General features: G+C 48.1%; 1 protein-coding gene across 1 annotated transcript in view; it reads left to right on the plus strand.

Annotated features, from left to right (window-relative positions):
• Positions 1-23191, plus strand: part of SHANK3 (SH3 and multiple ankyrin repeat domains 3) — a 385179-nt gene that overhangs the window by 244609 nt on the left and 117379 nt on the right. The window contains exon 17 of the mRNA XM_040544765.1: positions 18021-18096. Within this exon, the coding sequence (XP_040400699.1) occupies positions 18021-18096 (76 nt within the window). The remainder of the gene's footprint in view (positions 1-18020; positions 18097-23191) is intronic.

The raw sequence follows: 23191 nt of genomic DNA on the forward strand, positions 1-23191 counted from the left end.
CAGACATGTAAAGCTTGTGCACAGAAATTTCAGTAATGTGGCTACGGCTATTGGCAATATATGGAATTAAATGTAAGTTTCTTGTTGTTTTTTCTTAAACCTAGGTGTTTTTTTTACTTGTTGGACAACAATTGGCACTGAAATGTCTGCGCCTGTGCTTTGAACACAATTCATTCTTGCTTTGGGTCAATCACAGAGTAGTCTTGATACTGTGGTCTGGGTAGAAGCTCTAAGAAGGATCTGCAGCTCTGGTTAAAATTGAAGAGCAACATTTGGTAATAGCCATCTGCTTGGGATTGGATGCTGGCACTGTAAAGTGCAAGTTTATTTATCATACCTTGTGATGTTGCAATCCCATGGAAGTGTGTGTGCCCAGTTTGGGGTCATTTCACCCTGAGCTATTGTCTCTCTCTTCCGTGGCCTCATTCCCTTGCATTTTTCAAAATCACCTTTTGTGGTAAACGTTGACTCTGTCTCCCCCACCTAATTGTAGCAGTGAAACAGAACTCACCTGCCATACAGAGCTTGCTGATCTTTGAGGAATGATACTCAGAAACTAAAGGACAAGTTTGGGTTTGTGAAGCAGGATGTGCCAAACGCTTACAATGCATATGTGCAAGCAGCCTGTTGTCACAGTACGTGGATTGAGAGAAGGTGTGATAGTGGAGCATAAGCTCTCCCGTGCTCATCAAGTCTGGAACCTGGCCTTGGTAGAGATCCAAGACTGTTTGGTATCACCTTGCTGTTTGCCTCTCTCAAGTTTTGTTTGTTTGGGGAGGTAATATAACATCTCTTTTAGGAGACACTCTGTGCTATTTGTCTGCTTCCACATACAAATCTGTCTTTGTGGAGAGAAATGCAAAGGAAATCTTTGCAGACTTAGGCTGTATCTGAAGAGCATTTACAAACCCACTGGGTGTGTTTTTTCCCTGTGGCTGCTCCCTGGCCTTTCAGGGACAGAGCTATCCCTTCCCTCTAAAGCAGAGGAGACTTGAGATGCTCTGATAGTGCCCCTGGTTCAGACAGTTGCGGGACCAGTGGGTGGGCGCATTGCCGAATTGCTCTCCAGGGCAGGTGTTGCAGAAGGATGACTGGGCCTTCACCGTCTGGAAGATGAAGAGATAGAGCTGCAGAGACCCGGGAGGCTTGGATTTCTGCTGCTGCTGACCAGGGCACGTGGTCTAGGTTGCAGAGAGCATGTTACATGAGGCTGGGACTGACCGAGAGCTATGTTAGTCCTCGGTACATAATAACTGTGGCATGAGCATGCTCTTACTAGAATTTTCCCTTTTTATCTCGCTTTGATTCCCGTAGAAGGATGAGAGTAGTCATTGATGACTGGTGAACTGTCTGCTTCCCATGGAATGGCAGAGACTTCTTTCCTTATTGCTGTTTGTCTGCCCATTTGTTTGTTGCAAGATTTTCAATTGTTTTCCATCATCACAGCACCTAAACTACTATTACATGAAACCATGATAACAGAGTTCCTAGTGGATTTAGTCTTTCTCATTCCTTCTTTTTATGGGAAAGGAAAAATAATTTTAAGATTGGGATGGTTTCTCTCTTACAACGGGAAAGTATTGGCTACTTCCTCTATCTCTGGGTAGCAGTGGAGGTAATAGAAGGGTTACTGCTTTTCCCTATTGTGGGGGGAAAAAGAGAGATTTAGGAGCTTGAACCACCGTTTGCTCAAGAAACCAGTTTCTTACGTAAGAAGTGGTTTTAAATTGTAATATCAATTGCTGGATACTTCACATTATTTACAGGTTTAATAATGAGAACATCATGGTGAAGTTAACCAGTGTAGATATCAGAAGAGCAAATAATACAATAAGGGAATTAAAAAAATCGTTAGCATTGCTATTCCTAAATAATCCATTCCCACTGTGTTGTTTAGGGGAGTTGAAAGTGTTTTCTGTCCCAGTACACCGTCTCTGAAGATCATGAAGTGTTTGTATGCGTGTTGGGGCTTCAGTGCCAAAAGGGCAGTTTCGTGTTGTGACTTGGTCTGGACCTCGACCACTGGCCAGAGCCCGCTCTGAGTCCTGTCCTATTTTGGAGAGCAGGGCAGTTTCTGTCCCTGCTGTTTGGGCTCTGGATGGGAAGTTACAGAAGTTGGCTGTTTCTTAGCGTAGAGGGCACTGTTGTTCTTCACTCTCTCTGCTGCCAGCCTCAGGTGATACAAATGCGTAGGTTGCAGAGGCGCAGGAGGATTGCGGAGGATTTTGGTACCCTAATGAGTTACAGCTCTCTAACTTCCTGCAGTAAATTTGTCTTCCTCTTGGAGGCCTGCTCCAGCCTTTGGGGAGGTCGCCTTGTTTTTCTGTGGTGTCCATTTCATAACTTATCTCTGTGTGTCCTGCATATGAAGGGGTGAGTTATCTATGCCACCTTTTCTTTCATTTTCTTGGTGCGTTATGGAGTCTCCCTTGATTCACAGTGATCCTCCTCTGGAGAACTTTATCTTAAAGTGAAAGTGGAGTCATCTTGAACTAATTGGTGATAATAGCCTCATCCATAGTGAGAACGGATGGTGTGTTAGACTGATGTGGAATTGTAGTCCTTCAACTGAGATGCTGTTGGTGTCCCCAGTGGGCATTTGTATGGTTTGTGTCTCTTTGGTTTGGTTGTAGTGTTTTGCACATAGCACCCACCTAGCTTGTTATAACAGACGGCCTGGTTCAGCAATCATTGCTTTTAATGAATATCTTGCTTTTTTTAAGAAGGACTGCACTAGGAGATGAAGTATGGGCAGCAGAAAGGGAAGGGTAAAAACACATCGGCTAAACTTGCAACAGCTGCCGAGAAGCCCTGGCTGAGCAGTGAGCCCTGGGTCTGTACACTGTGGGTTCTCTGAGTGCGTTTTGGTTCTGAAAGACTGAATGTGAGGGGAAGGAACTCCTGGGGAGGCATCTGCCTTGGGGCAGTAAGCCGGGAGTCAAAGCAGAGCAGGCTTCCAGTCGGATGTGGAGCCCAGCCCTGGGAGGCTGTGCAAGAAAGGTGCCTGTTGTACTTCTCTGCAACTCCACATCGAAGAGTTAGAATGCTAGCTGAGAAGGTGGGCACATGGAGGCTTTGCTGCAGCTGTGCCGGGAGCAGACCTGCACCTCAGCCCTGCGTGACGGGCACCCATGATGGGTGATGAACCAGAAGGCGGCGCGCTCGGAGGATTCTGTGTGGCAGCTTGCACGTGGGATGCAGCTGTGGAGCAGCTCAAGCACTGTAAATTGTCCTGCTGGAACTTTTCTGTGTCACCTTCTGGCTTTGAGCTCGGTCTCCTCCTTCAGGCCATACAGTTACTGGTCCCTGAGAACAAGACTTCAGTGTGGGCTGGACTGGAGCTGGATGGGAGCCTTCCTTGCTCGGCCGCCGGCTGCCGCGTTGTTGTGCGTGAGCCAGTGGGCGGTCGGCATGCTCGTGCTCTGCGTCTTTGCCTGGGCAGCCTGGAGGAGGCTTGGGGTTAGGACAGAGGAGCGAGGGAAGCAGGGGAGCAAAAGCCTGGAACGGCCAGCAGACGCTCACCGCAGACAAGTCGTGCCTGCCTGCCTGCAGCACTGGGATGGCTGGTGTTCCCCAAGGCAAGGCTAGTGGATGTTGTGTACCTTGTTTTTTGTCACAGCTTCCTGCACTGTCCTTATAGACATTTACTTTCATATTAAGTGGTGGTAAGGGTAGATTTGCAGCTTCAAATTGTTTCCTGTTTGTTGATACTTAGATATATCTGCTTTTACTGTGGTCTCTTGGCTGGAGAGAAATGACTCTACCTCTTTGGCCACTTGTAAGGTGACAATTCCCTATCAGAACAGTGAATCAGAACATCCTCATACCTGGCTAGGAAGCTCATGTTCAGCTTTCTGTGGCTGACTGCTGTCTTGGCTGGAGTTATGCGTGCAGCAGCACATGAATGCATAGGAGCATGTGCAGAGACAGCTGAAGACCTGGTAACAATAGCGATGTAGATTATGGAGCATTGACTGACAAAGCCAGCCAGCTGCTGCTGGAAGAGCATGCAAATGAAAACCATCTAACAAGAGCTCAGATAACCTCTCATCTCCCTCTGGGCCCGGTGCACCAACCAGCATTGCAAGCAGAATTGCGTTCCCTTCTGATGTGTATTTCTTGTTGTACACGAGGTGGGAACGAGTGCTCTGGGTACTTACGCCAGTGTTCTAAAAATCCCCTTAATTTCTTTTTCACTTCTTTGACTTTCTTCCAAAAGACTGATCCTGTATCCAATATATTGCTTCCCATGTTAGGCTTCTTTTCTGTTTGTGCTGTGTTTAACCTTGATCCCTTTTGTTTCTCTGAACTTTCCTCCTCATTTTAATTAATCTGATACTCAGCTGGCAGCCTTCTCTTTCAGTCAAGAAAAAAGGTCAACATTATGAATATCCCAAGTGCTGCTTAGGTTCTAAAGCTAATATATGTTAAGTTGCTGATTTCCACCCCCCACCGAGAACTTGCAAGTCTTGGCACTAGATTCTTTCCAGATTAACTTTCCTGTAATATTTCTGATAAGAGAACACTTCGTACTGATTTGACCACTTAGCAAAAACATGCATCTATCGTGGGTACTTCAGTGGGCAGGCTTAGGTAGTGCTGTACTGGGTCTGGCTGGGATGGAGTTAACTTTCCCTGCAGCGGCCCCTACAGCGCTGTGCTCTGCACATGTAGCTAGAACAGCACTGGTATCACTCCAGTGTTGTCTCCTTCTGAGCAACACTGCCACAGCATCAGGACTCCCTCCAGACCCCCCCAGAGCCAGCAGGCTGGGGGTGGGCAAGAGGTGAAGAAGGAACATCACCAGGGCAGCTGACCTAAACCAACCAAAGGGATATTCCGTACCATATGGTGTCACACTCAGCAATAAAACGTGGGAAAGGGGGAGGAGGGGGGGGCTCTTGTTATGAAGATATCTGCCCTCCCAAGCAACTGCTGTGTGTATCGAGGCCCTGCTTCCCAGGATGTGGCCAAACATCGCTCATTGATGGGAAGTAAAGAGTAATTTCTTTTCTCTTGCGCTGTGCTTCTGTGCTTTGTTTGTTTATTTCCCCCTCTTCCTTTTCCCTTTAATTAAGTTATCCTTATTTCAACCTGTGAGTGTTTTTCTTTCCAGCGTACTTTCTTCTCTCCCTCTTTTCTAAGGAGGGGGAGTGAGAGCGCGGTTGTAGTGGACTTCAGCTGCCCAACAAGGTAAAACCACCAGAACTACAAATGTTCTGGGCATGAACTGAACGTCCCCATTCCTTAAGTGAGGGTTGTAGGAGTACTGAGGTCAAGCAGAGTGTATCAAGGAACAGTACAAAGTACCAAGATTTCTGTGACAGTTACTTATGAACCTCTTAGCAATGCTCTAGCACTCTTAGCCCATTTATCTCACTTGCACTGTCTCTCCAAGGATGCAGTTGTCTTAAAGCACTCTTAGGCTGGCATTTGAACTGTTCAGAATTCAAAGGAAATTGAAATATAAACAAGACAGTTGCTTGAAGTGGTTTCTTCTGTGCTTATTTGTTTAGGCTTATAAAAGGGGGAAAAAAGTCACTTTTAAAAAAGACAGAAAAAAACAACAACAAAAAGCAAGGCTATTTAGTATCCTACAGAAAGAATTTGGACTCAACAGAATTGTTTTATTGACATTGCAAAGTATAAGGAGCAAGAGACTCCCTGGAACAAAGACTTACATTGCTTCTGCTTGTGCCTTGTAGCCTGGGAGGAGAGGAAATTCTGGCTAATGACGCTAAGTGACAATGTTAATTCTGAATTCTGCATTGCTGTCATTGCTGCAAAGCACTGGTCACCACATGGTGAATGCGGGCTTGTCTGTGCCTAACTCAGAAGTCTTGAAACAAGTCAGCCCTTTTTATAGCCATCTGGATGTTTGACCGCTGGCTTTTTTTTTCCAGTTTTGTAAATTTTCTGCTTTGTCTGTTGGTACTATGTAAGTTGCAGTAGTTAATGTCTTATGATCACTTTTGTTTCAGTCTGTTTTATATTTTATTCATTTCCAGTACTGTATTTGATATTAGCTCACACAATGAGTTAGAATTTGTCGTTTTTTAAGCAACTGTATCATTTTTAGTTGCTAATATCTTCTGGTACTCTTTTTTTGTATTATGCATTTCCCACTGTTTCTGAGCTCAGCAGTCTTGGAGGAAATGGGCACAAATCCTTTCAATATCTAGTTCCCTGCATTTCTCAGTTAGCTTTTTAATTTATTGTCTTTCGCAGCTTGCAGCATGTGTTTGCCCAGCTTTAGGATGCTGGGTAGCTGGCGAGTGAAGTCAATCAAATACTCGAGGGTAGAGACCTTGCTCTTGATCAGGTGTCTGTCCTCAAAGCTGGCTGGACAGTCTGAGCCCCCAAGTGTGTGCATGTGAAAATGTCCTGGAAGTTTGCTCCAGGAAGTTGTTTTGTGCAGGCAGCTCAAGTTCAAATTGACGGGGTCCTAGTCTTCCTCTAGAGGCCATCAGTAGTGCTTGTCTTGCCATTAGCTACATGAAGAACTTGGATATCACGAGTGGTCCTGTTGGGGCCAGGTATCTCACTGTTAAGAACATTGTTTAGGGTTAGGTTTCTTCTAAGCAACCTAGATCTGCTCTATGCACTCAAGGGTAAAGCATGATACAGCAATGCTGTTACATTCCAGGTGACCCACTTGAGTAATAGCAAAATGAGCAATCTAGTCAAATTAATAATTAATCACAAGTTCTTGTTGGCTCTTATATATACCTCGACATCAGTGTCAGTCTTCCATGGTGAAACTTGTTGCGGTCAACGGCTCAGTCTCCAGGTGGAGATCAGTAACGAATGGTGTCCCTCAGGGGTCAGTCTTAGGACTGGTGCTGTTTAACATCTTCGTCATTAACATGGACAGTGGGATCGAGTGTACCCTCAGCAAGCTTGCTAATGACATCAAGCTGAGTAGTGGGGGTCAGCACTGGAGGGAAGGGATGTCATCCAGAGGGACCTGGACAGGCCTGAGAGGTTGGGTCTGTTGTGAACCACCTGAGGTTCAACAAGGCCAAGTGCAAGGTGCTGTTCCTGGGCTGGGGCAATCCCAAGCACAAATCCAGACTGGGTGGAGAGTGGATTGAAAACAGCCCTGAGGAGAAGGTCCTGGGGTTGTTGGTTGACAAGAAACTCGACACAAGCCAGCAATGTGTGCTTCCAGCCCAGAAACCAACCATACCCTGGGCTGCACCACCAGCAGTGTGGGCAGCAGGGTGAGGGAGGGGATTCTTCCCCTCTGTTCTGCTCTCATGAGACCCCACCTGGAGCCCTGTGTTCAACTCTGGGGTCCCCAGCACAAGAAGGATGTGGACCTGTTGGAGTGAGTCCAGAGGAGGCCATAAAGATGATGAAGGGGCTGGGACACTCTCCTCTGAAGGCAGGTTGAGGGATCTGGGGGCATTCAGCCTGGCGAAGAGAGGGCTTCAGGGAAACCTCATTGTGGCTTTCCAGTACCTAAAGGGGGGCCTGAAGAAAGCTGGAGAGGGACTCTGTCAGGAAGTGTAGTGATAGGATGGGGGGATGGTTTTAAACTAACAGAGAGGAGATTTAGATTAGATATAAGAAGAAATTCTTTACTGCGAGGGTGGTGAGGCAGTGGAACAGGTTGCCCAGAGAAGCTGTAGATGCCCCATCCCTGAAAGTGTTTAAGGCCAGGCTGGATGGAGCTTTGGTCAGCCTGGTCTAATGGAAGGTGTCCCTGTCCATGTCAGGGTGTCAGAACTAAATGGGCTTTAGGGTCCCTTCCAACCCAAACGATTCTGTGATTCCATGCCATAACTGCATTTGTCCCCACTCATCCTTTAAACACTCGGCCACTGACTCAGACTTCTTCTGGTCCTCGGTTACTTCTGTTTTCTGAGGCTTACTGAAAATGTAATGTCCAGAGAGATCATCAGCTAGGATCTTTTAAGGATCTCACTAAGAACTCCTGCCTAGAACTGCTAATTTGAAGGTACTCATCTCTAGTAGTTGTTGTTCAGCATCTCCTGTAATTATCACTAGAAGAAAAACTAGAGAGTCAGTATGCATGATCTCTTCTATCTATATGGAAAGAACAAGCATTGCTTACAGAGCTTGACCTGCATTATTTTTGTGTTATTGTAGTATGTCAGCACCACTGCCAGGATATCGAGATTTTTTTACATCATGCAAATTAGTGAAAACTAGAATAAAGTGACACTTTATTGACTCTTCCTCATTTTCAAACCTTCGTAGGGGAAAGTCCACTAGATGTCCTACAAGTCTTTGAAGGAGTCAAGAAACATTGGGACAAGGGTTGATATATTGTGCCTAGGCTTTCCAAAAGCTGTTAAGGCTTCTTTTATATAACTAGTTGAAATATAAAAAGCAAAGGATAGAAATAGGCATGCAGGCTCTATACAAGGTGGAGATTGCGAGTGGTAGGCTACAAGGTAGTTTCCAGGTGAAGGACAGAATTAAAGGGAGGCGAGGCAGGTGTTGGGAGGGTTGTCAGGAGAATATAATGGGAGTCTTGAGAAAGTATAGAGAAATGGGATGAGTTCTTGTTGTTTGCCTTAATGTGAGAATTAAGCTTGCTGACAGATTTCATTGACTGTCCCTTAACTCCAGAAAACAAAATACCACTTCCACACAGCGTGCAGTTCTGGAACTCTTTGCAGCAGTAGGTGGAGATTAAAGGCTCCGAAAAGAGATTAGGCAAAATTCACGGCAGCTATGTTCCTCAGGCTTAATAAAGTAATGGTTCTGAAACTCCCTCAGCTGAGGGGAAGAAAGAAGCCTTTGCTAGCACAGTCTTCGTTCAGAGCTCTGCACTGACCACTGCTGTTTGTCAGCGTGCAAAGCCTCCCAGAAGCCCTCCTGAAAGATCTTCCTTCAGAGCCTTCCTCTACAGGCAGTCTTCTAAGTCACTGTGGGGAATGAGAGAGCCCCAGTCCTGAAGCTGGTGCATCTGGTGGTAAGGATTAAGCTGAAGAACAATGGCAATAACGATGCCAGGTCTTTACCAGCGCCCTGAGGGAGAACTGATGCAATCTTTCCACTGACTTCCCTCTGCAGCTGTACCATGTTCTTGGCACATAATGAATCAGCAACATCTTATTCATCTATATCAGGCTTAAAGTTCCCTCCCCACCCACTCTTCATATTATTTCCCAGGTTGGAGGATGCCATGTTAGCAGTACTCCTGTTTCTTGTTACTGAATCCTAGAGTAATAGGCCGTATTTTTCTAAGCCAGATCTGAACGAGACAGTAGCAGTGCCTTTTGGCTCCTCAGCTGTCATGCTTAAAACTTGAGGACCACCCCCCAACTCCGGCCGTTGTTCCCCACAGCTCCTCTTAGGGAGCTGGTGTGATGTGGATATTTTCCTTCTGTAGTAGGAGTGTAAAGCTTGAGGAGTAGCAAACAGAAATACAGATGATCCTCCCTGACTTGCTGTGGTAGAAATTCTTGTAGTTCTTGCAGTGACACCATCCTCTGTGGCCAAGTTGTATGTGAAACAGTACTTTGGAGCCTAAGTTACAAAACTGAAACTGCTGATCCATCGTGTCACACCTTAACATTATGGTTGGGGTAAGTCTGTACACAACCCATCTCCTGAAAGCTCGTTATGAAGAGTGAAGGTTTCCTGTGCTCCCTGCTGCCTTGATGTCCCCAAAGCACAGATCAGTAAGTACAGATCAAGGGATGTAAGAGAAGCAGAAGGAGACTTTTTTTTTTTTCCAAAAATGACAAAAAGAAATGGAAGGTGAAGAATTGGAGAAGCCCAACATGAAGGGATCTTAATAAGGTTCAGGTAGCCTCAATTCTGACACTTCTTAACTGTGTTCAAAGCAGGCACCATCTGCTTCAGAGAAATAGGCTTGACCTGACTGCTTACCTCACAGGCGGACAGACAAAACTTGCATCCATTTTTCCCTTGCTGTGCCTGGTGCCAGTAAGTGCTCTCCCCTGCTGTCTTCGTCATCTTTAATTGGTACCCATGCTGTCTGTAAGCTGCCTCTTTTCCCTGGAGCTGTGAGTATAGCTCTGGCTTACCCTGTATTTTCTCAGCACTTGGTTGCAGAGCTGGGGTTCCCTGGAATGGCGGGACAGCAATTTGTTGTGCAAGTGTTCAGAGTAAAAATGTCTGTCCTGTGCTGTGCCAATGAAGTTGGTTCCCTGCGGTGCCAACAGAGCCATGGTCCACGTGAATGGGGAAGGGGCACCTGGGGTTCTTGCACAACACAGATGGCTTTTGTCCCTGGAGGGGACAGCGCTGTCTGGAGAGAAGTGACACGTGCCAGGCGTCACAGAATCATAGAAACACAAGGTTGGGAAGTCCTACCATCCTCCTATCACCAATACTACCCACTAAGCTACTAAATCGTATCTTGTAGCACCTTGTCCAGGTGCTTCTTGAACACTGCCAGGGACAGTGACTCCACCACCTCCCTGGGCAGGCCGTTCCAGTGCCTGGCCACTCTTTGAGAGAAAAAGTTTTTCCTGATGTCTAATGTAAATCTTCCCAGGTGCAACTCATTGCCATTTCCTCTAGTACTATCATTAGTTATCTGAGAGAAGAGGCCAGCCCCCTCCTCATCACAGCCTCCCTGCAGGAAGTTGTAGAGAGCAATGAGGTCTCCCCTGAGCCTTCTCTTCCCCAGACTAAACAACCCCAGCTCCCTCAGCCACTCCTCACAGGACTTGTGCTCCAGACTGCTCACCAGTTTTGTTGCCCAAAACAAAGGTGGGCAGGTGGAGACGTGGCAAGGTGAACCTAATTGTCACTAATGAAGGAGCTTGCATGGGTCTGCATGCTCAGGTAGGGTCCTCGCCCTTCTGAGTTCCCCTGGTTGGGCATGGTCTGGGTTTAGGAACCCAGGCTGACCTGTGCTGCATTATGGCTGTGAGGCCTCTTGCTGGTAGCTACTGGACATCAGGGAGGTGGCATTGCTGAGGTCCCCGTTTGTCCTAACACCTAGGGATCAGTGCAGGAGTGGCAGTCTTCACGCTAGGATTTGGCTGTGCAAACCATTATCATAAATAGCTTTCTTTGAAGGTAACTAGCAGCTTGTGGGAGTTCCTGATCTCAACAGCCTTGTTTTATTTTTATTTAAATAAAAGAAAAAAGGAAAAAAAAATCCACATTAGGGGTTGTGTCATCATCTGTCCATCATTCCCCCCCCCCCCCCCCCCCCCCATAGCGCTGCAGGGGAGTTAGGGGCATGTCCTGCTGATGAGTCCACGGGGGCAGCAGTGCCAGCGTGATCAGCCTGCCGGGGGAGCTGCAGCTGGTGCTGTCCCAGCTGCTGTGGCCCTGGAGGTGCCTGTGGGGAAGGATTGCATGCCTGCACGGCTGCGTTACGCTGGAGCAAGGTGAAGCTGGTGAGGAGTTACCTCTCAGAGGTTTTTGGATCATTCAGAATTAATTGCACCTCCCTGGATGGCACTTCCTGGAAATACTTTTGATATGGGAATCTGTATAAATCTACGTGCAGTGGCTGTGGAGACCTTCTGATGAACATTGTTTTCTGGGCCCTGCTACTGCTGTGCGTGGCATTTCAGCATTACAGCTTCGTTAACTGATCCCCCTGTTCCTCTTAAACTGGCAACCTGGGCAGTTAAGTCCTTGTGAAAGGTAATGCACAGATGCTGCTCTCTAACTCACAGTTATTTGAGAGATGACTTTCCATTTATTTGCATTTTTTCAGTAACAGATGAGCTAAAAACTCTAACAAACATGATTGTATTGCAAGTATAACTCATAAATGAAAGGCAAGAAGGGGGCTAATACAATTATCTCCTCTGTGCATTTGTGTAACACAGGCCAAAGGTGCACCAAATGATTACACCTTGAACATAAATTATTGTGTGAAACTAAGGGTTATACAGCAAGGCTTCTAGAATTATTTATTTTCAGAGAAAAGTTGTATTTGAACTTCAGAGAATAAAAATCAGTCATGGGGAAAACATAAATTAGTTAACCGTTCTGCATAAAATACAGTAATGCCACAAATCTCTAAGCAAATATATTCTTGGGCTTTTCTGTTTTCAGTCAACAGATCCAGGTGCAGCAGGGGTATGAATTAGTTGATTCTCCTGGCAGTGCTGTGAGAAAGGGAAGAAGAGTCATACTTCAAGGGTTTCCATGCTTGCTTGCATTTGAAGTAAGGCTTACTGATGCTGGCGTGCAGGCCCCCTGTCTGCATTGGACCTGCTGCTACCGAAGGAGCACTTGCCAGTGGTCACCGCAGCTGGTGGCAGAGGCGATGCATTCCAGTGTCCTACCTGCTCCAGCTCCTTGTCTTCTGTGTGGAGGGCCACCAGGATCCACTCTCGCCTCTGCGTGCCCTTCCCCCTTTCAGCGTAGTTCAGCATTTCTTCTTGTGAAATAATTCCCTTTCTTTTCAGCACTGTGCTCGGAGGCAGCCCCAGCCAGATTGGCTGACTGGCACAGAGCCTGGAAGAGTCTTTAATTGTGGTGGCATCTGCTCATCAACCTACTCCGAGTCAGGTGCTCGAGAGCACTGTTTGGGATGCGTGGGTGAAATCCACAATGGGCAGCAGGCTCTGTCTGCCAGCGCTGCGCGCCTGCGGAGCTGCACAGAGCAGGGGCTGCAGCACTGCGCTTCCTCCTGCCTGGGAGCTGCCCATCGGGCTCGCCCTGGCACCGCAGCTCGCCCCGCTGAGCCCTGCCTGGGTTCGCTGGGGTTTTGCGCTGTCCCGGCACTGGCTTTGCCTGTGGGGTGGCACGGCTCTCCCATGTGTCTGCCAAGGCTTATGGTCCAGCTTGCTTCAGGAGGAGGCGGCTGCCCAACGTTTCTGTTGACCAAGAGCATTGTCTGCATATGGTATCTTCCAGAGCGGTGAGGCAGTTCAAAAAGCAATGAATCAGTACTCCCACAAGGGACTGCTGAAACAGACGGGGCGTCTGTGAGCCGCCTTTGTGGGTGTGTTGGCATGAGAAGTGTCCACGTACTGGAGAAGGCACAAGTACAGGCCCCAGCCTTCTCCATTCCTGAGACCCTGTCTCCTCTGACTTGCATATTACTCATTTCAGTGTGAAATTTCAGTTTGGAAGGTTGTATCCATTTGAAATCCTCCTTGACTAGCCCAGGGTTGAACTGTTATTTCCCTTCTTCAGTTCCTTATCTGCTTGACTGCTGTATGGTTTGCTGTGACCTTGACTTCTCAGGTGGTTTGATGTAACTCTTGGGTGATAACCGTATTGTCCCAGCTGCTGCATTAAATCATTTAAGAGATCATTTTCCAAAATCTGGCTCCTTATGCTTCACCCAGTGCAGGAATCTGCTGTGCTGGCCCAAAGTGTTCTCAGCCTGCAGCCACTGGGGGGTGGGGGGGTTCTGGCTGCGAGGAGCAGTCCTTTGTTTGACTGCCATGGTGCGTTTCTGTCACTAACGTTAGCCTGTTAACCTGGGAGAATTTCTGCTGCTACGGTGCCTGTTGTGGTACAGGAACAGTTGATCAAAAATAGTGATGAAAGAGAAATTGCTGCCAGTAACTAGAGAGACATAAACCTTGCATTTAATAAGATTAAATGTAATATTTAGAAGTATAGTTCTATCATTCTGTAGAAATAAAAAGGTATTTTTCACACATTCAGAAAGCAAAATCTGGGTTTTGACTAGAAAAAATAAATCTGTCTGAGCTGAGAGGACAGGGATAGCCCAGGTACTGGGGCTGCGTGGGAATGGCACTCAGGCTTCCTGCCCAGCAGGGCCCTCTATCCAGTCAGTCTGCATGAGCGCTGCTTCTCTCCTGTGACCGTCTCTTTGGCACGTCCAGACTTCTCTTGGCCTGCCATGGGATACTGGCATTCTTGTATTTTCATTTTCTGTATTGGACAGGCTTACCTGGAAAAAAAAATGTTACCTTTACAAATGCACTCTACGGGTGCTCTGCAGCACAGCCTGAGTGCAGTCTGCATCCATCTACCTGCTCCTGCTTTCCAGGCTGTCGTTTTTCAGCGTTTTCTGTTCCCTGCTCGTGCCGCTGTGTGCATCGCAAGGAGCCCCCACAGCCCTGCATGCACAGCTCCTCCTGCAGAGCCACCCTGGGCACCAGCAGCTCTACCTCCTCTTGCTCCCTGTCCCCTAAATATAGAGCCTCCCTTTCCACACCTATCTCCAGAGCATTCGCTCCTCTCCATCCATCAGCCTCAGCCCCTGATGCCTCCTTGACGGCTCCATTAAACACATACTCCACAGCAGTTATATTTAGAAGTCATGAAGAGAACGAGCCTTTGGGCTGCGGACAGCCCATAAATCCAGCTCCCTTCACGAAATCACCGTTCTTCTATCTGGAATGAGATCGATAGGGATGTTTGCAGATGAGGTACACGTGTCTGTGCATGCGTGGATGGGAGGCAGGAGATGAAGGAAGAGGAGGCACAGTATGGTAGAGAAAAGGGAAGGAGAAAGAACTGAAGCGAAGGTGCGTGGGGACACGGGGAGTGGGGCTTTCTGAGGGCCCCTGGGAGCAGAGATGAGAGGCCGGAGGCGAGGGGAAACCTGTCTGGAGCAGGGCTCGTTGCGCTGCAGCAGCAACGTGTTTGTCCCTCACGGGGACCAAAGGGGACTGTGGCTGTGTCTGCGCTGAGACCCTCTGCGTACCACGAGGCAGAGGTGGATGCGTTCACCTCAGCTGTCGTGGTCTGCTCAGCTTGCGCTGTTCCAGTACCTCCACAAGGGCCTGCCCACCTGTCCCGCTTCACTACCCACTTCCCATTTTTATTACATCTATGTCAACTTGTTACTGTGGGTACCAGCTCCTTCGCAGGCACGTTGGCCTTCGGTGTCATCCTGGTGCTTTCGGTGGATCTTAGGTCCCCGCAGCGCTACCTCGCTCCCTCCGTGGGAAGCGTTGCGGGATCCCCGCGGTGCTGCTGGCGTGCAGGTGGAGCTGGGGCTGCTCCCTGCTGCTGGGGGCTGAGCGCTCCCGCAGCAGCAGGGAGGCCGGGGTGCGGTGCGGTGCTTCCCTGGCAGCACGTCGGCCCTGGCCGGGGCTCCTGGTGCCGCCTTCCCTCCGCGGCTGCCGCGTGCTCTTACTGCGGGGGTAGAGGTCGGGTGTCCCCGTCTGGAGGTAGGAGCTGGCAGTCCGCCGCCGCTGGGGAGGATTACGAGCAAGGTGCGAAGCTGCCTCGGATGATTTCCAACCGCAGGAGCGGGGTCGTCTCCCTCCCAGCCGCCCGGTAGCAGCGCTGCGTTCTGCGCCCCCCAGCCCTTACGGTCCCCGCCGCGCGGCGCAGCCGGCCGGCCCGCTGCGGCTACTCCCCGCCTCTTCGGGACGGCTGCTCCCGGGACCGCGGCGACGGGGCTGGGCGGAAGGTCGCCGGCCCGGAGGACTCGCGGGGCGCCCCCCCGCCGGCCAGGTAACGCCGCCGGGCCCCGCGCGCCGCGGGGCCGCCCGCGGACCGGGCTGGGGGGGCCCCGGCGCCGCCGTGGAGCGCGGGCGGCCCCTGCCGGCGGCAGCCCCGAGCCGCGGCCCCCCCGCACGGCGCGGTGCGGTGCCACAGCGTCACAGAGCCATCTAGGCTGGAAGAGACCTCCGCGATCACCCAGTGCGACCTCTGACCTAACACAAGTCCTCCGCTAAACCATATCGCTAAAAAATATCGCGCGGGACAGTACGGGACAGTACAAAATGGTACGGTGCGGTACAGAACGGTACGGTGCGGTACGCGTGCTCGTCCCTACTGCTCCGTCATGTACACTGCGAAGCTTGTGCAAAAATAGGAACTGGAAACGCGTGAGACGAAGCCAGAGAAAACACTTCTGAGAAAGTTTTTTGCAGTGCTGCAAAAAACACGTTATTGCCACGCCACGCTGGCTTGTCGTGCACACCCCGCTTCGGAGGCCACTGAGGCATGCCTGGAGATGTCTGATGTGGTGGGAAGGAAAGCCGGAACCATGGCACGGGGCGTTACTCAGCAGGGATGTGATAAGGCTGCTCTTCAGCTCTTCTGAGATGACAAAGAAAAATCTAAAAAAATAAAACAAAAAGAGGACATGAGAAAGAAAAAATCTAAAAAAAAAATACAAGGCTATGTTTGGCAAATCCATATCTACACTTTGGTGAAGGTAGTTGTTGGTTTAACCTTGGCAGTAATAAGTGTGCTTTGTGCATGCAATGGAAGCGCATGCTGAGGGCGAGGTTCCCCCCTGAGCAGGACATCTTTGTCAAAGTACATGCCTCGCACCCCACTGCACAAGCCTCTTTGGGAGAGGAGATGCAAAGCCAATCTCCAGACGCAGCCTCCAGTAGCGGAGGACAGCCCGCGCCTGCTGGGGAGCTGCAAGGGTGCAGAGAAGCGTGCTGGCTGTGGCACAGCAGCTGCTGATGCATCGGGGACTGTCACCTGTCCCCACAGCGGGCAGTTGGCGTTATGACCACTGTAGCAGCAATTCCACTTACCAGCTTAGGACAGCAGTGATGGTTCCTTCTGATCGCAAGACCAGGGTAAAAGGTCTGAAAGTGCATCCTGTCCCGAGTTTAAAACAAGCTTCCTTAGGTTGTCAGCATTGCAATGGCAGTAAAAACTCCTGCCCCTCTACTTTTGTAGCCCCTTCTTGCTGGCTTTTGTCATTCCAAAATGATAATTCCAAAGCAGGTGAAAGCAAACATTTATTTTGTGTTGTTTCTGCTTTGGGTGCAAACAGCTTGTGTCCCTATTGAAGAGAAAAGGTGAGTCTCATCAATGTTTTACTCTTCATCTCTTCTCCTTCCCCCTTCATTCCCCTTTTGACTGTCCTACTCAGTCTGCTAAAAGACATTCCCTGTCTACATAGATCAGCAGCCTATCTGATGTAGCCGCTAATGCAGTGAACAGCACCAAGTGCTTCAGAAGAATGTAGTGACAAAGGCAAATGGAGTGACCTGATGGTTTGGTGTCCTGCCACCACCCTAGTGTAGCCGTGTATGAGTTGGTTCAATGTGATGTTCTCAGTCTGGTTAGTGCAAGGCCTCAATTGCTCCCTGCAGCTTGAGTCTTGCATAGTAATTCTGGGTCGTGCAAATAACTTCATTTTTGGTAGTGTGATGCAAATTTCTTCTGGGTTAGGAAAATGGTAACTGGGAATGTCCAGCTTAAATTCTTACACTGTTAAATGAAATACTTAACTTAAATTCTCCCTGTCACCTTTCAGCCAGTGGCTGCTAGCCACATTACAATGGCTGCAGTGGCATTCGTGTCCACTAGCCATGACTCAAGCTGCCTTTCCTCAGCATCCAGCAGCCTGGAGGCCCAAGCATCTCTTCTCTTGTCAGCTTTGGAGTTCTCTGGGTGCCTACTTGTGGGCTCCTGTATTTGCCCTGAAGTGTCAGGTCAGGCTGGCAGCTTCTCTGGCTTTTTCCACCGTTCTGAGGCAAGCAAGTAGACTCTGGAATTGTTACACCCAAAAGGGGATATTTGGTCCATGTGTGGCCTGAAGAGCCCAACGCGCTGACTTCGGCCGAAGAGCTGCTGGGGCAGTGCTGCTGGTTCACACGAGTGGTAACAGAAGCCTCTCTGGGTTCCCGGCTTTCCTTCCTTGTAACTCGGAGATCTCAGTGACCACCTGATGAGATGAAGGCTAACTGGAGTTGTTACCAATTTTTCTGTGGCAATTGCATCCACATTGCTTGACATGCGTAAAATTCAAGTGGCCAAACAAAGCAAAGGGACAAAATCTGGCAGCTCCCTTGGGACATGAAGTATGTCTTTGCCTTACTGGGGCTGGTTCTCCTCTTTGGCTCTACTTTGGAGTTTGTTGAGATTTGATGCTTCAGCGTGGTATATTAAAATCTCTGGGTTCAGAAGTCCTAGTGAAGAGATCTTACATTCACTGATGCTGTTTGTGTGCATATGGGACTGTACCCGAGTATGCATGGGACTGATCACATTGACACGTCTGCACACAGGTTATTGCGTGTTTATTAATTAATGTTTGCATGAAAGCAAGGTTCACTCTGTATACATGTAGAGAAAACAGAGGTAATGATAAGTGTTCTTTTAGCTCTTAGCTTTGTGATGTGTCTTTTCTCTTGTAGAAACCAGAGAAGACAGGACAAAGCGTCTCTTCCGACATTATACTGTGGGCTCTTACGACAATTTCACCTCTCACAGGTAAGCATCAGCATCTTTGCTTTGTGATTATAAGGAGATTCATTTCCATGGAAAGAGCATCTCATTTTTCTGACTGTGCAGCATGTGTCATGTTAATTTTATGGGAAGGAAACTTTCTGGTTGTTTCAGTCAATTCATTTGTAGTCTAAACTGTAAGTCCTAGATGAGGCTTGCTTGCATAAAATGTTGAAACTGAACAGGGCAGTTTGGCTTGTGTTTTAGTTTAGAAATAAGTGTTCTGGAGGTTTTGTGGTGTGCTCCAGGAATTGAAGGAAATGATTTGGATGCAGATCTGGGATTATGGCTCTCTTATGAAGGGGAAGAGGATGGTGTTGTGCAGGTGATGGCATGCAGACTGCAGTCACTTGAGCCTGTTGGCAGTACTGAATGTGCTCTCTGGACTACAGGGATGTTCTCCCAGGGCGTTCCAGTATGTGGCAATCACAGAATGTTAGGGATTGGAAGGGACCTTGAAAGATCATCTAGTCCAATCGAGTGTACTCACTTTGGCAGAGAGACTGACATTCGGGAAAATGGTCAGGCTTGATACTGAAGTAAGCTTGGAATTACCATGAAAGCAGGGGTGATGCTGCTCTTTTGTATGTGGTCTTGAGCATGTGTGCCTGGTGGACATGTTCATAGGAGACTGAGCTGTAGGAGTGGCTCTACTTTTTGGATTCAAGAGTGTGCTTTTGACACAGGGTTTGTGTGTGATGTGCTTGAGGGGTAGATGTAGGGTTACTCTGTGGAATGCACTCCCTACTTGCACTCAGGCTTCATTGCTATTTCAAACTGTTGGTCATTAAAGTAATTGGATGGGCATTATTGCTTATGAAATAAGCATGAATGACGTGAAAGGAGCAAATTGTGACAATTCATTATACAAAATTAAGTTATCCTGAAGTCTTTGAGTTTACCAGCAAAGCAGTGAATGTGTTCTTTGTTCTGAGCTACTTATCCTAAATCTGTCTCCATGGCTCTCAACACTTTTTTACTCAAAGTTATGGGTGTAACTTGTTTGGATTTTCAAAAATCCTGTGACATGCTTCTTCAGAGCTGTTTATATTCTTAACTGATCATGGGACAAAAGAAAAAATGCTGCTATGACTCAGAAAACAGCGAAGAATAAGAACGGAGGGGGAAAAAACATTCAATTTCCATCATAGCCAAATGCTACACGGAACTCAGAGAATCTGTGCTGGGGTCACTGGTTGCACTAGGTCTTGAAAAGGGCAGGAAATAGGTCAAAATTTGCAGATTATTCAAAATTCGTAAGGAAGACAAGGGCAGATGGATGAGATTGCATCAAGCTGGGTCAATAAACAGTGGGATAATAGAATAAATTTATTTTGCAACATGAAAGACAGCACACATCCAAAGAAACACTGCAAGGTACTCTTGCCTATTAAAGATTCTTCATGTCTTTGTAATTGCTTAGGAATAAAAGATCTGACATCACTGTGATATCACAGTGAAAACATCTTCTTTAATACTGAGACATTCACAAAAAGCAAACAAGAGTAGGTCAGAAAATACAATTAAAGCTATTGTATAGGAGGGCAATTGGAGAAGGCTCACCCCTGGATTTCCAGGGGAACCTGCTCTCAAGTCCGTGCTGTAGAACCTGCTTGGTTCCTTTCCACATCATTTATGCATGGTGAGCTAACAAAATTAGTCAACACTTCTAAGATTGTCAGGGTTGTAGAAAAAAAAAATGGAGTTTAGCTGCAGAACAATCACACAGTACTGAATATTGTGACACTGGGTACTGAGCAGCTAAACTCCAATACAGAAAATAAAAGGTAATACATATAAGCAAAAAAGTAGTAGTAGTATTTTGTGTTCAGTGGAGGTGTTGGACTGACTTCTCCTGCTCAGGAATAAGATTGGGGGATTACTCCAATTCCAGTCCAAACCTGGAAAAGGAAATTTAGTTTTTGGACTTGTTAAGAAAGGAAAACAGAACAAAATGGAAAACATGAATATTAGTGTCTGTATAACTGTGTACTATGCAAGTATCTTGAAACCAGCATCCAGTTTTCATCTTTCAGGTGTAAAACATAGTTGTCAAAAAGCTGGCAGGGAAAACTAACAGGGGCTCAAAATTGTGAAACGTCTTCCATAAGGGTGAGACTGAATAGACTGAAACACTCGTGGTTAGAAGATGTTGGTGAAGGAGAAGGGTCTTGGTGAAAGTCCATAAATAAGTGATATGGAAAAGGTGAACCAGAGGTAGTTGATCTCCGTCTTTTCAGTGCAAGAACATGAGGTACTGAATGAAATAAGTACATGGAATGCTAAAAGTGAACAAAAGGAGGAGGTTCTTCATGTAACATACAATTAAACCGTGCAACTCCTTGCTAAGTGACATTCAGAGTGCTAAAAATTGACACAGGTTCAGAAAGCAGCGGGACAGATCAGAGAAAGAAAAATCCATTGCAGGCTTCTGAATACGAAGAGATCGACTCTGACTCAGGAATTCAGTTAGTCATGCAGCAGCAGAGGTTAGGAGCATGTAGTGCGGAAGCACTGCTCTATGGTTACTCTATTGTAATTTCCTCATCATGTTCCGATGGTTAGCTGCTGCTAGGAAGTCAGGAGGATTCCTGGCCTCACCCTTGATGACTGTTGTGAGCTGGGGGTGAAGCAGGCTTTTCTCTGAAGCCCAAAGTGAGGTTCCCCAGAGAGCAGATTTCAAGGCATGGCTGCCTTCTGGATGTCCTGTGTGGCTGCTGAAATGGCTTTGTGGTCAGGCATCTGGCCGACAGTAGTCCTGTTCCTTGGCTTTGAACTCTTCACTCTGATAATAGAGGAAGCCTGGGCATCTGACCTGATTGTCTCAAGAGCAGACTTTAGCCTCTTCAGAGATCTGTGCGAAAGAATTCCATGGGATGCCATCCTGGGGAGAGGAGAGGTCCAGGAGAGCTGGCTGAAGCTCCAGGATCACCTCCTCCAAGCTCAGGAATGGTCCATTGGGACAAATAGGAAAACAGGTGGGTCAACAGGAGGCCTGTGTGGATGAACAAGGAGATCCTCACTAAACTCAGACAGAAGAAGGACGTGACCAAGGGGCAGAAGCAGGGAGAAGTAACGTGGGGGGTATACAGACACAGTGTCTGAGAATGTTGGGACGGGGTTAGGAGAGCCGAAGCCCACTTGGAATTGAATTTGGCAAGAGATGAGAAGGCAAACAGGACAGGATTCTGCAAGCCAAATCAGGGAATACTGGGGAAAACATTGGTCCCCTGCTGAATGAGGCAAGGACCTTAATGGCAAAGGACAAGAAGAAGACTAAGGTACTCAGTGCCTTAGCCTTCACTGGTAAGGCCATCCTTTAGCAGTTGCAGCTTTTTCTTGAATGCTGTGGCACTGCTCAATCAGTCCGGGGCCCCTGCAGGGACCAGTGGTTGTCACAGAGGAGTTGGGCTCACAAGGACTTCTGAGTACGGCACTAAAAGAGAAAGGCATGATTTTGAACAAGAAAATGAGGCAGGCTTTTTGAGTGACATGGCCAGATAGACTGCTGAGAGATGACACCCCGATTTCAAGCCAGGCCCTTCTGAAGTCCAGCTGAATCCACGCTGCTGGGTTTGAGTGCTGTCCTTTTGGTGTGCCTGGCATGGATTGCTGTAACTTCAGAGCTCCTTGGCACCCATCTGCTCCTCTCCCTGCCTGCCCCCAACCTCATGCTTTCTCTCCCTGCTTCCTAAGGAAGGTGAATGTTTATGCAGCAAGAAGAGTTTGAATGAGCTGAGTGAGGCTGAGGTGCTTCCTTCTTTGCCTCAGTCCGCACTGGCAAGTCCTTCAGGAACCTGGGGCCCCTGAAACCAGAAGGAGAGTCCGTGCCAAGATAGGCTTGCCCGCAGTGGAGGAGGATCAGGTTAGGGAATGTTTAAACAAACTGGGCATCCGTGAGCCCATGGAGCCTGATGAGATGCACCCGGGAGTGCTGAGGGATCTGGCTGATGGCATTGCAAGGCCACTCTCGATTATCTTTGAAAGGTTGTGTTGATGGGGAGAGATTCCTGACGACTGGAAGAAAGCAAATGTCAGCCCTGTCTTCAGGAAGGGTGAGGAGGAAGGTGTGGGGAGCTCTGTGCTGTCCTCATAGCAGAGGTGCTCCAGCCCTCTGATCATCCTCGTGGTAACAGAGGTGAGTGAGAGTAGCCAGCCTGGAATTGTGAAGGGGAAATCCTACTTTACCAAGCTGATAACTTTCTGCAATGAGGTGACTATCTTGTTGGATGTGGGGAGAGCAGTGGATGTTGTTTATCTTGACTTGAGCAAGGCTTTTGATACTTTCTTCCATAACATCCTCAAAGATGCACTGTCAAAGTGTATTTCCATAACTAGATAGCAAGGTGGATTGAAAACTGCCTGAATGACTGAGTCCGGAGGGTTGTGATCAGTGGTACAAAGTCCAGTTGGAGGCCAGTCACTAGTGGAGAACCCCAGAGGTTGATACTGGGGTCAGTACTGTTCAACATCTTCATAGATACACTGGATGATGGGGCAGAGTGTACCCTCAGCACGTTTGCGGATGATGCCGAACTGGAAGGAGTGGCTGGTATACCAGAGGGTCATGCTGCCATCCAGAGGGACCTGGACGGGCGGAGAGATGGGCTGACAAGAACCTAATGCAGTTCAGCCAAGGGAAATGCAAAGTCCTGCATCCGGAGAAAAACAACCCCAGAGACCAGGATATGCTGGGGGCCACCCAGCAGCTCTGCAGAAAAGGTCCTGGTGGACGCTGAGCTAAACAGGAGCCAGCAGTTTCCTACGTGAAGTAAACCAAAAGCTGTACTTAGAGAAGGGTGCTCACCTTGTAGTCTGTGGGCTGTAGCTTGCAGCAGAGCGATCTCTTCTGGCTCTGGCCTGTTCCTGTTTTCCCTCTCACCTGAGGGAAATCCACAGAAATTTTTGTATGATGAGGTAGTGCAATGGAGGGAGGGTACTGGGAAGGGCAGCTGACTGGAATGGTCTTGCACAAGGGAATAAGAAGCTGTCCCATCTGTCTTATAACTTGGCATCCAGGGACCCTCATGAAAGAGGAAAAAATGGGGGCAGTTTTTCTCATGGTGGCAGTTGTGCCCAT

The sequence above is a fragment of the Cygnus olor genome, chromosome 1, assembly GCF_009769625.2.
Source record: "Cygnus olor isolate bCygOlo1 chromosome 1, bCygOlo1.pri.v2, whole genome shotgun sequence".
Lineage (NCBI taxonomy): Eukaryota > Metazoa > Chordata > Aves > Anseriformes > Anatidae > Cygnus > Cygnus olor.